Source organism: Anoplopoma fimbria, chromosome 19 (genome assembly GCF_027596085.1).
Source record: "Anoplopoma fimbria isolate UVic2021 breed Golden Eagle Sablefish chromosome 19, Afim_UVic_2022, whole genome shotgun sequence".
NCBI classification, from domain to species: domain Eukaryota; kingdom Metazoa; phylum Chordata; class Actinopteri; order Perciformes; family Anoplopomatidae; genus Anoplopoma; species Anoplopoma fimbria.
In genome coordinates, this window is record NC_072467.1 from 27,984,195 (window position 1) to 28,001,581 (window position 17,387).

Consider the following 17,387-nt stretch of genomic DNA (forward strand, 5'->3'; position numbering starts at 1 on the left):
TTTGACCAAGCATGTGTGATAGTATTATTCAGCAAAGCTTACAGATTGGCTTCCACAGTTTTTATTCTTGAGTAATATTCTCACTCCAGTTCAGTAATCCTTTTCTCTGCTTTCTCAAATAGAGTGAACCTTATTCTGTAACAGAAGTTTTTTTAATTTCTATCCTCCTAGACTAAAGGGGGATTCGTGCTTTTGGTAAATAACATGTAAAAAACAAAAAAAGCAGAAAGCAGCTGTTGTCTTCACAAACAGACACTTTTTACACTGTTAATTATTTGTCATTATATGGAATTTTAACTTTTTGTAAAAATGAGTAAAATAACTGTAGCGACACAATAAATCTGAATGAATTGGAACGGGACTCATGCTGTCTTAACTTTTTGAGCTGATCGAAGTATATTAAAGATATTAAACAACAATGACTTTTCTGCTGTTCTATATATATATCAGCGGTGGAATGTAACCAAGTACCTTTACTAAAGTACTGAACTTAAGTATACGTTTAAGGTACTTCTACTTCCACTCCACCACATCTCAGAGGGAAATACTTCATTTATCTGGCAGCTTTAGTTACCTAACAAATAAAGATGTTTACACACAAAACATACAAAGAGTTTATTAAATAAGATGTTTTGTTATAATTTAAACTAACCAACAAGTTCAGCAGAATCAATTAGTCCATTTATCAATAAGTGGATTGACAGGAAATCAATTGGACTCAATTTTATTCATTTAAGTCTTTCTTTATGTAAAAACTTTTCATGGTTCCAGCTTCAGAAATATTTGTTGCTTCTCCTTTTAATAATTTTAATGTTTTAGTAATCATATTATTAATGTTAATTTATTAGTTATAATATTAATCATGTCAATGTGTTAGTATAAATGTTAATTATGTTAATTAGTTAGTTATAATGTTAATTATGTTGATGTTAAGTAATAATGCTATTGTTTAAGTAATGATATTCATAATGTTAATGTACAAGAAATAATGTTAATAATCTAATGTATTAGTCATATTTGTTAATTATGTTAATGATTTAGTAATAATATTAATGGTATTAATGTATAAGTCATTCTATTAATAATGTAAATGTATTAGTATTAATGCTAACAATATATTAGTATTATATTAGTATTAATGCTAACAATGTTAATATATTCTATATTCTTAAATGGACTAATTGATTCTGCTGAAATGTTTGGACTAAACAAACATTGTGAAGGTGTCTCTTTGGTTTATGTGTAACTGTGCAGTCATTTCGCTCTATTTTTTAATAATTTTACAAACCAAACCATCAATCGGTGCATTTTAAACATCAGCCATAATTAAAATAACAACTTGTTAAAAGTTAAACCACCAATAAAACCTTCTGCACTAATGCATAAGGGCCAATAACCCTGTGCTAGAACAACAAATAATAGAACAGACCCATTGTTTATAATTCAACAATACGTTATAGATCACATGCTTTTACTGCGGGATACTTGTCACAGTGTGGTATTAGTACCTCTACTCCAGCACAGGATCTGAACATATGCTCTCCCTCCACCGCCGCTCTGTCTTCGCGGCTCTACTTTCTGTAGCGCAGATCTACACGCCGCGGATCTGTGCGGATGTGGTGACGTAGGAGGCCAAACAGGAAGTGGACGCACACGCTGCTGAGCGCTCCATGCTGCTCGTCTCCGGAGTCACAGCTCGATGCCGGTGAGTTCTCTCTGTCCGCTCACAGGCCGACAGTAACGGGACAACACGCGTTTTATTTAATGTTTAGCGCTCTGTTTCTAATTCGGCATTGTTGTTTTTACGTCGTTAAATGTCGTTAAGTTGTTACATTCGTGTCGGGCTCTCTCACCGGAGACTGTCGCCTCCTGGTGACGTCACAGAGACGAGACAAGATAAGATAAGATAAGATGATATGATCCTTTATGTGTCCTGCAGCAGGGAAATTAAGAGACATGGTGAAAAAAAAAAGATTAAATTAAGTATTATAAATAAGCAATTAAAAAACAGTATAACTGAAATACATATTTACATAAATATAAATATATTATATTTACAGACAGAAACTATTATAACTATTGTATTGCACAGTGTATTAGTGTATTAGTGTTGGATTACAGCAGCAGAGGTTATAGTGCAAACAAGAGACATAGTAAAATAAATTAAATTAAGTATTATAAATAAGTAAATGATCAATAAAAAACAGTAAAGAATCCACAATAACTGAAATATTATATTTACAGACAGAAACTATTATAACTATTGTATTGCACAGTGTATTAGTGTATTAGTATATTAGTGTCGTGTCATTATAAGATAAGATAAGATAATACTTTATTAGTCCTGCAGTGGGGAAATGAACAGGTTATAGTGCAAACAAGAGACATAGTAAAAACCAGGATCAGAATAAATATTATAAATAAGTAAATGATCAATTAAAAAACAGTAAAGAATCCACAATAACTGAAATAGTATATTTACAGACAGAAACTATTATAACTATTGTATTGCACAGTGTATTAGTGTTGTGTCATTATAAGATAAGATAATCCTTTATTAGTCCTGCAGCAGGGAAATGTACAGGATTACAGCAGCAGAGGTTATAGTGCAAACAAGACTATTATAACTATAATTGCACAGTGTATTTGTATTGCAATAAGGAGCAGGTACTAAAAGTTAATGGTGTACGGTTTGTGGTGTTTACTTGTTGGTTGTTAAATTGTGACTAAATGTAAAACTGCCTTAAATCGACTGTTTTTTAGGTGGAAAAAATCAATAACAGCTGATTATGACTAAACCAAACTCTGGCTTATGATTTATGATTTTTCATAAACTCCAAACTTTCCAGATACGTTGTGAGTGACTGGTGTTTCCCCTCCGTGTCGTTAACAGGACCACTGAGCCGACATGACGGCAGCAGGCAGGCTGAGCTTCAGCCACATCACCGCCCTGGCCCCGATGGTCCGGGTCGGGACTCTGCCCATGAGGCTGCTGGCTCTGGACTACGGAGCCGATGTGGTTTACTGCGAGGTGAGGACGGAGGCTTCTGACCGGGAGACTCATCTGATGTCTACGGAAGACCCCAATAAAAAGATCCCATGAGACATTACTTTATTTTATTGAAACAAAGAGTTAGTACCTCATAAATAATGACCTAGAAGTAATGGGTTAATATTCTGAGATACTAAGTCATGATTTTGAGATACTAAGTCATTATTCTGACATACTAAGTCATTATTCTGACATACTAAGTCATTATTCTGAGATACTAAGTCATTACTTTGAGATACTAACTTATTATTCTGAGATACTAAGTCATTATTTTGAGATACTAACTTATTATTCTGAGATACTAAGTCATTATTTTGAGGTACTAACTTATTATTTTGAGATACTAAATCATTATTTTGAGATACTAAGTCATTATTTTGAGATACTAAGTAATATTTCTTAGATACTAAGTAATCATTTTGAGATACTTAGCTGTATTTTATTCTGAAATGGTAAATTATTATTTTGAGATAACAAATCATTTATTTTGAGAAAGTTTGTATTCATAATGATTGTCTAAGTTTTCACCTATTTTTATTTTTAATTGTTTACTTTCAGAGTGGGGCTTCCATTGATATCAGTGTTTATATGAGTTGACATGTTGTTCACTCTTTTGTCTGTTTCAGGAGTTGATCGACATCAAAATGGCCAAATGTCACCGAGTGGTGAACGGTGAGAGTCTGACACAATACTCTGATCCTTTACTTCAGTAAAAGTAACAATACCACAGTGTAGAAATACTCTGTTACAAGTAAAAGTCCTGCATTCAAAATGTTACTTAACTCAAATGTATTCATTTAATAAGCACCTTTCATACAGAGATGCAGCCAACATTGAAAAAAATATATAAATCAAATCTTACCAGACAAAAAATAATATCAGCAAAACAATTACATGTTAAAAATCAATAAATAAAACTATATTGAATAAAATAAAACAAGCAGCATGGATATAAACAATGATTAAATCTTAAAACTAGGGCTAGAATAAAACAACAACAAATTAAAAGCCTTAGTATTAGAATTAAAATATACTTAAAGTACCAAAACTACTCACTGCTAAGTATGTAAATTATGCAGGATAATGTATATATTACATTAGAATATAATTAATGATGCATTCATGTGTTTAAGACTGTAGCAGCTGGTAAAGGCGGAGCTCATTTTAATGACTGCTGCTGGTTGTTTAAACTATAATGATTCATCATCAATTATTAGTTGTTTGTTGTTTGTATTATTGATCTGAATCTACAAAGTAACTAAAGCAGTCACAGCCATTGTCAGATTTTCATCTTTCCGATGGTCCTTGAACACATCATGGCTTAGAATTGTGATATTTTATCAAAAACATTTTATTCTACATGTCTCATTTTAAAATTTCATCCCAAATAAACCGTTAGCTTTAACCAGATTCTGTTAAAAACATTAAATTCTGAGCTCCTCAGTGAAACTATGAAGCCATGATTGATTCCACTGAGACCAACAGTCATGTGACAAATAATCTGTGAAACTTTGACTGAACTTCAGGCTGCTGAACACAGAGAGGAGAGGAGAGGCTGTAAAAATGTAAATAGTTCAAAATATATGGAAGTCGGAGCCTCAATTATCTTTTTCCAGAATTGGATTACACTTGTGGACACTTAACATAATGTTGGATATATAGATTCTATTGTTTTTTCCAATTTTTGCAAAATATATAATCAAAGGAAAAAAATATGACAGGACAAGAAAAAACGCTCCAGGGTTCATATAAATAAAGCTTATTTTTCATTGTTTGTGTTTTGCAGAGGTGTTGGAGACGGTGGATTTTGTGGCCCCAGATGAGCGAGTGATGTTCAGGACCTGTGAGAGGGAGAAGCACAGAGTCGTCTTCCAGATGGTGAGAGTCTAAACATTAATATTTGATGTGAGGTTGTTGTAAATTCTCAGACAGAACCGTGAGTTTTCTTTTTGTTTTTGTAGGGAACTGCCGACCCGGACAGAGCGCTGATCGTGGCCCGGCTTGTGTGAGTTCACGGCTTCATCTCTGAACCTTAAGCTGTGTTTTAATTCAAGGTTAAAGCTTGCAGAACAAAACATGGAGAAATATGCAAACAGGGAAGGAGACTCAATATTCTTTCTACAAATAACATATTTTTTAAAAATCGGCCGTGTTTTCATCACATATCTCAGCTTTTTAGACATCATTTTTGGGCTTTATCTGTTCGGTAAAACACAATTATGCTACACCAAATTCTGTTCTCAAGTTTAACACTTTAACTGTTTTTTAATAATATTTATCAGTTACTTTATTAAATCTAGGGGAACCGCTCCTCACATCAGCATAAATTAAATCCACTGCACAGCACTTATTTGAAAAGAAAATACGCCACTTTTAAAGCTGCGTGGCATGTTACTCTCATTGTTTCCTTTTTCTAAAACAGAATTGAAGAACACCAGAAGCAAATGCAACATAATGACTTGTGCGTTAACTGAATGCTGAATCATTGAGAGCTCAGGAGGCCAAACTGCCTCCAAAGTTATCATTTAAACATTGTCCTACAAGCAATGTAGCATTTAAAAATACTGTCTGGCGCAGCGCTACCTCCACATATTTTACATCCCTTTAAGAGAACTTCATGTTTTTATAAGCATAAAAACAAAGATCTTTTTGGCCTAAGAGCGGTTCCTGTACAATTACAGGGCTGTATTTTCTGTATAGTACACAGTCTCTGTAGTTGGTATTACTATAAGCGTTTTCCAATGTAATGAATGAGCCCTTTTTTCCCATAATGCATTGCTGGACCTGACTGTTTAACGACTACCTCATCTTCTTTCTTTTAGGGAGCAGGATGTGGCTGCTATCGATGTGAATATGGGCTGTCCCAAAGAATACTCCACTAAGGTGAGTTTCCTGTCCATAACTAACCGACGGCTGCTGCTCTGACCTTTGACCTCCTGGCTGACATTTGACCTCTGGTTGACCTCTGACTTCTTACAGGGCGGGATGGGAGCTGCTCTTTTGTCAGATCCCAACAAGATTGAGGCGGTGAGTACATCTGAACTGTAGCATTTATTATTTTATTTTTCACATATTTTAAATTTTCAACCTATTAATGTAATTGGGGACATTTTAAAGACAGTTTTCGCTAATATTTTTCACATATTTATATAATTTTCACATATATTTCAGAAATGTTCCTCTTTTATTTTTTACACATTTCACTATTTTTTTTTTTTTTTTTTACATATTTTTTTAATATGGTTCCCATAATTTATATTTCTAATCTATTCAGCTAAACATTTTTTACACTTTTGTATAATTGTTTTAGGACATTTTCACCAATATATTTCACATATATTCCTAAAAAATATTTTTCAGAAACACATTTCATTAATAATGTTCAGACATTTTTCCCATATTTGTCAGATGTTGATCACATGTTTTTCTGACATTTTTCTTTTCTTTTTTTTAACATATATTACAAAAAGAAATTCATATATATTTCTGACATTTTCTCTTCACATAACTTACTAATAATGTTGGACATATTTCTGATAATTTCGGACATTATTTTGGGAAGTTTCTCACATATTTATTGTTATTACTGGCGGAACAGATCACCCTCAATATTGATCGCTGCTATCGATAGGAAATTATCTCGAAATTATCTAGAACATTTCAGGGTTTGACTGCATTTATTAAAGTTTTAGAGCCAATCAGATCGGTCGAATCTGGCTCCTTTATATCTGAACATCTGAAATCTGAAAATCCACCATTAAAAGAATACAGCAGAGTTACATGTTCTTCTCTCTGTAGATCCTCAAGAAGCTCGTCACAGGAGTTTCCATACCGGTCACGTGTAAAATCCGGATCCTGCCTTCGGTAAGATGTGAAAAACTCATCGTTATTAGTTTGATTGTTTTAAATCAGATACATACACTGTGTTGTCTAAAATGTATGATTCGTCTGTTAGATTTATGTTCTTCTTCTTTCCTTCAATATTAACTATTCTAACAGAGATACAAACATTATCACTCAGTGACCAGATTTGTTATTTATATGTGAAAAAGTTTGAATGAAATGATTCAAACTTCCTCACAGTGTCACATGACAGAATCCTGTTTTGATGTTCTGATTGAAGAGGTTTAAACTGTGATTAGTTAAGCTGATACTCCAACAAACAAATCCTTCTAGTTCGACTGTGAAGCTTGAAGTTAATTGTTAATTCCAGTTTGTTTGAAGGTGTTTTTATTGTGAAACTCTGAAACAGGAAGCTGTCCCTTTAATCTTCCAGTTTCTTCTTTTTCAACTGTTGCTCAGAGGATCTTTGTCTCTTTCAGTTGTCAGTCTGGTTGAACCATTGAACAGCGTCTTTGTAATCATCTGTTATGTTATATTCCATACTGTTACGTGTCCCCTAACTGGTTTCGTGTTCTTCACTGGTTCCAGTTGGATGAGACGGTCCAGTTGGTCCGGAGGATTGAGAGGACGGGCGTCGCTGCCGTCGCTGTTCACGGCAGGTAAACTGAAAAGAAACGATGTGAAATATTATTTTAAATATATATTAAACTGAAATTTAGTTTCATATCTTTATATGGCTTTTAATAATAATGATAATAATAAATTGTGTTCGTATAGGGTTTTAAGAGCTACTCAAAGGCACTTTACATGGTAAAAACAGTTCAATTAAAGAAATAACAATATAAACAAAACAGATGGATGACATTAAAATAGTAAAAAAAAATTATAAAAACAAGCATTAACTAGTATCACAGGTTAAAAGCAGATATTTTGGGAGTAGAATTTTGTAAATATATAGTTTTATTCTTTGTGCATCTTCATATATGTTATAATTAATGATTGATTCTTCTTCCTGATTGGTCGGAGTGCCTCCTGCTTCATTCATGTAGTATCGATGTGTTCACTGACCCGTTGATGTGACGTTCAGGTTGAAGGATGAGCGTCCTCGCCATCCGCTCCACGTCGACTACATTCAGGCCGTCGCTCGGGCCGTTTCCATCCCCGTCATCGCCAAGTAAGACCCAACACCTCCTGGTGCTTCTAGCAGCCTGCAGAGACTTCAGAATAGTTTGTGACAGATATTTAATCACAGTGAAGAAGACATGTAGAAATTTATGTTTTGAAAAATGAGGTTGTTTTTTGCCAAAATGTTTCTGTTCAGAAATCTGAGGCGTTGTCGTGTCCTTAAACGCAACAACAGAGAACATTTAGTGAGATGTAGTGGAGTAAAAAGTACAATATTTACCTCAGAAATGTAGTACAGTAAAAACTACAGTATTGACCTCTGAGATGTAGTACAGTAAGAAGTACATTATTTACCTCTGAGATGTAGTACAGTAAAAAGTACATTATTTACCTCTGAGATGTAGTAGTAGTAGTTCTTTCTCTGTCTCTCCTCCAGTGGAGGTTCTCTGGATCTGGTGAAGACGAACGCCGACATCGAGGAGTTCCGGAAGTCGACCGGCGCCTCGTCGGTCATGTTGGCTCGAGCCGCCATGTGGAACGCTTCTGTGTTCAGAGAGCGAGGACCTCTTCCTCTGGAGACGGTCATGGAGGACTACCTCAAATACGTGAGACCTTCAAAGACCAATTATTCATTCATTGGAGGGTTTTCTGTAGTCAGTCTTTAGTTGTTTAGTGACACTTCAGGCAAAAACATTGTTTTTACCCACAGAATTTGGTCTATCCTTCTTCTTCTTCTCTTCCTCCGTCTTCTTCTTCTTCTTCTTCTTCTCCTCCTCTTCCTCCTTCTTCTCCTCTTCCTTCTTCTTCTTCTTCTCCTTCCTTCTTCTTCTCCCCTTCCTCCTCCTTCTTCCTCCTTCTTCTTCTTCTTCTTTATAATTTCTCTTCCATAACACGTCTACTTTCAGACTAGTTGAAGGAAAACATTTATTTTACTACTTTGTGTCTGTATATTTCTCCTAAATTCACCAAAAGTTACCATTAGATAATGCCTCATTTGCATATTTAAACATAACATTTCAGAAAACTTGTAATCCAAAAAACAAATTCATGATGATAATTATTAGTTATATATTTTTTAAACCTATTCACCTAAAGTGTCTCCTCTTAAGTAAGAACTTGTGACTTCTGTGAAACCAGTGGAGGAACTGGGATTCAGACGGGCTCCTCTTATTGGCTGTCTGTGGTTTCCTAGGCGATCCGGTACAACAACCACGCCTTCAACACAAAGTACTGTCTGTGTCAGATGATGAGAGAAAAGGTGGAGTCTCCTCTGGGGAAGCAGGTGCAGGCGGCTCAGACCAGCGCCGACATCAGGTACGTTTCTGCTTTTATTTATTTTATTTAGCCACCGTCCCAAAAATCATTTCAACGCTCTGAAGTCAGAAAACCATCAACAATACTAAATGTTCATCTTTTACTTTGTTATAATAATTTATAGTGCTTTTTTCCTTAATAAAACACACAATTTAAATGATAAGGAAATGAAAGATTGTATTTTTATGGATTAAAACAGATCTAGTCATTATTAGTTTTAATGATGTTATAATCTTAGAGCTAGTGTTAGGAAGTTAAACATCATAATTCATCTCTAATATCTATTTATATTCATGTGAAAACATCTCGTTCAAACTACTGGATTTATTCTAGTTTATCACCAACACTACATTTTACAGATTACATGTGAACACATCATGATAACGTTATAATTTACCTTCACCCAATACTCACTTTAACTGAACAGAGCCTGAACGCATCATAATGTAACTGAACTGAACCTCTGTTCATTAGCCGTTAGCGGTGCTGCTAACGTTACTAGCTCTCCTGTTGGTTTAAACACAGATTGGTTGTTTACGATGTAACATCATCAGAGATCAGAGACTAGAAAAGCATAAATGAAGTCCTGATCTCATATTTTACTGAATATTGGAGGATAACGATCGTCAGTAAAACTTTATTTACACTGTGATGGTTAACTTGAACTGTATTTAATCAGCGGTACACATGCACAAAGTAACGCTAAAGAGGATCTATACGGATCGACAGCGCTCTATTCCACCACTAGACCTGGTGGTTCTGGTTCTGGTCCCAGTAAAGCGTTGTGTGTTTTGCAGCGAGGCGTTGGGGCTGCAGGAGTTCTACCAGCAGACCCAGGACCAGCTGCGGGTCAGGAGGGAGGCCCTGACCAGCAGCAGCCCGCCGGAGGGACTGCTGATGGACGGAGACGTCACCACGATGGCCGTCAGGTTTGAGCGGTGAGTTCCTGAGAGTCTGACGTCATTCAAATCAGGACAACTTTATTTATCTCTACCAGATCCTGTTGGAAGATCCTCCTTCTTTTTCTTTTCTCTCCTTCTTCTTCCACATCTTCTCGTCCTTCTTCTTCTTCTTCTTCTTCTTCTTCTTCTTCTTCTTCTTCTTCTTCCACTTCTTCCCCTCCTCCTCCTCCTTCTTCTTCTTCCACTTCTTCTCCATCTCCTTCTTCTTCCACTTCTTCTTCTTCTTCTTCCACTTCTTCTCCATCTTCTTCCACTTTCATCTCCTTCTTCTTCCCCTCCTCCTTCTTCTCCTCATTCTTCTTCCACTTATTCTTCTTCCACTTCTTCTCCTCCTCCTTATTCTTCTTCTTCTACTTCTTCCCCTCCTCCTCATTCTTCTTCCACTTCTTCTCCTCCTCCTTCTCCTCCTGATTGGTGGATGTGTTTGTGTTTTCAGGAGGGAGTATCCTCCTCACATCACGCCAAAGATGTTCCTGCTGGAGTGGAGCCGCAAGGAGAAGCTGGAGCAGCCGCTCTATGAGATGGTAAGAGCTTCCTGCTGCTGTTAGACCTTCACAATAAAAGACTAAATCAAACCTTTAAAGGAACGTTTTCAACTTCTGTTTCTGCTACAAAGAAACATTTTCACTGTAATCTGACGCAAAAAAGAGCAGATTGAATATTTATTTAATATCATCGATATCTTCAGAAACTGACGCTGAAACACTTCAGAGGGATTTTTCTAGAGCGGATTCTGGTCTTCGTGGTCTGATGGACTTTATACAGTTATTTGTTTGGTAACAGCTCTGGTTGTCTTTAGGAACCTTTAACATCAGCATCATCTTCTTCTTCTCCTTCTTTTCTTCTCCTTCTCTTCATCTTTCTTCATCTTTCTTCTTCTCCTTCTCCTTCTTCTCTTCCACCTTATTCTTCTACTTCAACTTCTTTACAATATGTGATTATTGTAAGCAGCATCATTTAAACGTTTAAATATACTTCTACTTCTCCTTATATGACCATTTGTGACTAAAGTAAATCATTCCAAGTCTTTTCAGCCCAACAGCTTCGATTTACAGTCATAATGTAGTAAAAATAACTATTTTCTGTTTTATTGATTGATGGAGATGAAGATAAGAAATCAATGAGTGTTTGTTTTTGACTTTCAGGCGCAGCGCTCTCAGGACCGAGCCTTCCAATCCACCGTGACCTTAGCGGAGAAGAAATACAGATCTTCACTGTGGTCAGCACACACACACACACACACACACACACACACACACACACACACACACACACACACACACACACACACACACACACACTCTCTCTCTCACACATGCACTCACACACACACTCTCACACACGCACTCACACACACATGCACTCACGCACACACGCTCTCTCACACACACACACACACACACACACACACACACACACACACACACACACACTCACACTCACACACACACACACACAGGCACTCACACACACACTCTCACACACACGCACACACACACACACACACTCACTCACTCACTCACACACACACACACACTCTCACACACACACACACACTTGTGCTGAATGATCTCGTCGTTTTTATTTTCAGGGAGAAATCGAAGAAATTCGCCGAGCAAGCGGCCGCCGTCGTGTGTCTGCGGGTCCTTGGCGTTCCGGAGGGTCGAATCGGCGAGGAAGACTCCGGCTTGGTCTGCAAGAGGAAGAGGGAGGTGAAGCTGAACGGAGCCGCGGAGGAAGAGGGGAGCAATAAACGACACGTGGTCGAAACCCAACAGGAGACGGACGACAAAGAGAGCGTCGCTGTGGAGAACGCTGACCAGACTGCATGAAGAGTCAGAAACTTTAAGTCTAAACAGGAAGACGTGTCTCTGAACGCTGACGGACGTTTGTGTGAACCCGAAGAACAAATCAAGGGAGTTTATTTTTTCTTAGCTTTTTTTTTAAGTTTCTCTGCATCAAATAGTTTCTCAGTTCATTTTTGACCTTCATCGTTTTCTGTCTGAACATTAATGATGATCCTAGAAATTAAGTTTAGATTAATTTGCTCTAAAACACAAACAGCAGCTACGACGTCATATTCGAGCCTTTGGTGGTCATACAATGCTAATAAGTGATGAACCTGGGTGTTAATATCCGAGATAAAACTCTGAGGAATATTCTCTGCAATTGTAAAGTCATAAATTTACGAGAAATAAACTTCATCACACCACAGACGCCGGTTCTGCCGAGCTGCATTCTCTCTCCTGTCCACCAGGGGGCGACTCCTCTGGTTGTATAGAAGTCTATGAGAAAATGACTCTACTTCTCTCTTGATTTATTCCCTCAGTAAACATTGTAAACATGAGTTTATGGTCTCAATCTCTAGTTTCAAGTCTTCTTCAATACAGCATGATGTTCATTTAGTAAATGATGCTCCATTTAGAGTCAAACAGACCATAAAGCAGGGGATGCTTTAGGGCGGGGCTACACACTGATTGACAGGTCGACACCAGAGACGTATACGGCGTCTCTACGTCACTCCTCCTCAGTCCAAATATGGTCACTTCCTGTTCACTGGTTGCATAAAAACAAGATGGCGACGGCAAAATTGCTAAACTCAAGGCTTCATAATACAAACCAATGGGAGACGTCATGACGACTTTACTCAGAAGCCGTACTAAACAAGAAGACCACTTCAGGAGCAACAGAATTCCGATGGCGTCTGTGGTGTGATGATCCAACCTTACAAAGTGAAGAGAAAAACACAGTATTATTACGTTTTTATTAGACCAGATTAGTTTTTTTGTGTCATTTTACAACTTAAATCTAGTAAATTCTGAGTTATTTTTCTGAATATTACCCCCTTCTCCTTGACTGTTATTCTATTTATTTTTTACCTATAGTGGCACTAACCTTGTATTCTGACCTCAACCTTTACATTTCTTTACTTCAAAACTGTTTTCACACATTTAAACTGGGATCTGTCTTCCTCTGGGTCTGATGGGACAAAGTCTTTAATATTCACTACTCTTTATTTTACATCTTTTTATTTTAATAGAACTCATGTTTGTTTTATTTTCCCTGGTAACTGAAGAGGGTCATATGTATATTTTCATCCAGTAGGAGGCAGAGCTGAACCTTCATATCAAGGATTTATTAATTCAGATATTTTTGTGAAAAACACTTTAATTTTAAACTTGCTGCCTTACAGAACTTTTTAATTGCCGATCTTTATTTTTCACTTAAGTTTTCACTTAGAGAAATCTTCTGAAAGCTGCGGTCGCTGTTGGTTTCATGTTCATGTTTTAGGATCAGCATCTTTTATTTTATGATTTTTTGATTGTGAAGCTGCGGCCTGAAGTTAAAGTCTCAACTAAAAACTATTAAAAACACAAGAAAGAGACAAACTGTTGAATTTAGGTTTCATTCATTATGATGAACGAGGTGAGTGAGAGAGAGTGTGTTAGTGTCTATTTTTACAACTAAACAATCAATCGATTACAACTAAACAATCAATCGATTAATTGAGAAAATAATCAAAAGCTTAATCCATATTGAAAATAATCATTAATTAATAGTTCAAATGAGCTCCAGCTCAACAACAACAGTAAAATCCTGCTTTTACATTAATGCATGAGTGATAATAATCTAATAATAGAATATATAATAGTACAACAGTTACAGTTTAAATACTGTGATAACTTTTTACTCATTATACTGACATATTTTTACTGAAGGAACACTTTACTTTAACATAGTATTTTTACACTTACTGTAATAGAGTATTTTTACTGTGTGGTATTAAAACTTTACTGCAATAGAGTACTTTTTACAGTGGTGTACTAGTACTTTTACTGTAATAGAGTATTTTTACTGTGGGGTACTAGTACTTTTACTGTAATAGAGTATTTTTACTGTGGGATACTAGTACTTTTACTGTAATAGAGTATTTTTACTGTGGTGTACTAGTACTTTTACTGTAATAGAGTATTTTTACTGTGGGGTACTAGTACTTTTACTGTAATAGAGTATTTTACTGTGGGGTACTAGTACTTTTACTGTAATAGAGTATTTTTACTGTGGGGTACTAGTACTTTTACTGTAATAGAGTATTTTTACTGTGGGGTACTAGTACTTTTACTGTAATAGAGTATTTTTTACAATGTTGTATTATTTCCTTTACTGTTACAAAGTATTTTTATTGCAGTAAAGGATCTAAATACTTCCTCCATCACTGGTCTTATCATTAAAAAGTCCTAAATTGAACCTGAGAGATGTCAACACCCAGCTACTGACGTCATCACCGGGCTAATGGTGCCTTCAGGGGCACTGTGAAATATGAGAATATCGATTCATTAGAGCGGTCTTTAACATACAACATTGAACTTCAACACTGTGACACCATGCTTTAAATGCAGACCTCTGGGTCTAAAAATAAACCTAAACCTAAATATTCTTATTATTTTAAAGTGAATATTTTTTAACCATATTGGAAACATCTCGGTGCAAACTGAAGTGTCAGAAGAAGCCACAAGATATCTGAAAACTTCACAGGAAATGAGTGTCACGGCAGTAAGAGGAAGTACAAACACACATGTATTATTATGTTATAATATATACATTTATAACATAATAACACTAGAATATAATATATACATTTATACATCTATCAGACACTGTATGTACAAACACACATGACATGACAAGTAACATAATAAAACTAGAATATAATATATACATGTATACATCTATCAGATACTGTATGTACAAAGCCTCGAATGTGCCACCAGAATAAATATAAATAGATATATAATAAATGAATTATAAATAGAGTCACAAACACCTGCTTTAACATTCAGTTAATGTCAGTAATTTGACTTTATAAAACTTAAGTAGAATTTAAATAGTTTTAATTTGATGTCCTTAAAGTGATTTAATAGCAAATGGAGCTCTTTTAAATCCATCAATGTACGAATTGATTAAAAGTAAAATAAGTTAATTTACACTACAAACATCGTGTCAAAAAAAAGTGTAGTTAAAGCACCGTAATCACAAATAAAGTATAAAAATAAATAAATACAAAAAAAAGAGTGAAAATGAAAATTACATTATTTAATTTTAATTAAAAAATGATTCATTAATTAATAATTAATTAAGGGATAATTATTACATATATAAGTATAACTTAAAGTTGTATAAAAATAAAATATAACATAAATAAAAATAACTTAAAAGTATATTAATCAAGTGAGAATAATGGATAAAATGTAACATATATAAATATAACTTAATAAATCAAGTTAGAATAATGGATAAAATGTAAAATATATATAAGTGAGAATAAGGGATAAAATATAACTATAATATAACCAAGTGAGAATAAGGGATAAAATATAACATAAATAAAAATAACTTAATAAATCAAGTTAGAATAAGGGATAAAATGTAACATATATAAATACAACTTAACAAATCAAGTTATGTAATCATGAATTAATAATTAATGAATTCCGTTGAACTCTTCCTGTGTCTTTGGACTTCCTTAACGTGACTCTCAGGTTTCCGAGCGGACCGTGAACGCAGCGCGGGGAGTAGATGCAGCTCAACAACTTCTGTGATCATAAGGATAATTATTACATATATAAATATAAGATGAATTAAATATGTAATAATTAATAATTAATATTACATATATAAATATAAGATAAATTAAATATGTAATAATTAATAATTAATTAAGGGATAATAATATATAAATATAAGATAAAGTGACTATGTAATAATTAATAATTAATTAAGGGATAATATTACATATATAAATATAAGATGAATTAAATATGTAATAATTAATAATTAATTATAATTATTACATATATAAATATAAGATGAATTAAATATGTAATAATTAATAATTAATATAAGATGAATTAAATAATGTAATAATTAATAATTAATATTATATATAAATATAAGATAAAGTTAATAATATGTAATAATTAATAATTAAAGATAAAGTGAATGTAATAATTAATAATTAATTAAGGGATAATATTATTATATATATAAATATAAGATGAATTAAATATATGTAATAATTAATAATTAATAATTTATTACATATATAAATATAAGATAAAGTAACTATGTAATAATTAATAATTAATTAAGGGATAATTATTACATATATAAATATAAGATGAATTAAATATGTAATAATTAATAATTAATAATTTATTACATATATAAATATAAGATAAAGTGACTATGTAATAATTAATAATTAATTAAGGGATAATTATTACATATATAAATATAAGATGAATTAAATATGTAATAATTAATAATTAATTAATTACATATATAAATATAAGATAAAGTGACTATGTAATAATTAATAATTAATTAAAATTATAATATAAATATAAGATAAAGTGACTATGTAATAATTAATAATTAATTAAGGGATAATTATTACATATATAAATATAAGATAAAGTGACTATGTAATAATTAATAATTAATTAAGGGATAATTATTACATATATAAATATAAGATAAAGTGACTATGTAATAATTAATAATTAATTAAGGGATAATTATTACATATATAAATATAAGATAAAGTGACTATGTAATAATTAATAATTAATTAAGGGATAATTATTACATATATAAATATAAGATAAATTGACTATGTAATAATTAATAATTAATTAAGGGATAATTATTACATATATAAATATAAGATAAATTGACTATGTAATAATTAATAATTAATTAAGGGATAATTATTACATATATAAATATAAGATAAAGTGACTATGTAATAATTAATAATTAATTAAGGGATAATTATTACATATATAAATATAAGATAAATTGACTATGTAATAATTAATAATTAATTAAGGGATAATTATTACATATATAAATATAAGATAAAGTGACTAAATTTAATAATGAATATGTAATAATTAATTAATAATTAATTAAGGGATAATTATTACATATATAAATATAAGATAAATTGACTATTTAATAATTAATAAGTAATTAAGGGATAATTATACATATATAAATATAAGATAAATTGACTATGTAATAATTAA

General features: G+C 33.2%; 1 protein-coding gene across 1 annotated transcript; it reads left to right on the top strand.

The window, feature by feature from the left end:
- The first annotated feature begins 1,577 nt into the window (after positions 1-1,577).
- Positions 1,578-13,676, top strand: dus2 (dihydrouridine synthase 2). The gene is made up of 16 exons (XM_054620071.1): positions 1,578-1,705; positions 2,894-3,031; positions 3,679-3,724; positions 4,839-4,930; positions 5,014-5,057; positions 5,875-5,935; positions 6,032-6,079; positions 6,851-6,916; positions 7,484-7,554; positions 7,983-8,069; positions 8,457-8,625; positions 9,213-9,334; positions 10,132-10,272; positions 10,733-10,820; positions 11,442-11,515; positions 11,888-13,676. Exons 2-16 carry the CDS (start codon positions 2,909-2,911, stop codon positions 12,126-12,128), a joined length of 1,473 nt encoding a protein of 490 aa, XP_054476046.1. The 5' UTR covers positions 1,578-1,705; positions 2,894-2,908; the 3' UTR covers positions 12,129-13,676.
- The last annotated feature ends 3,711 nt before the right edge of the window (positions 13,677-17,387 follow it).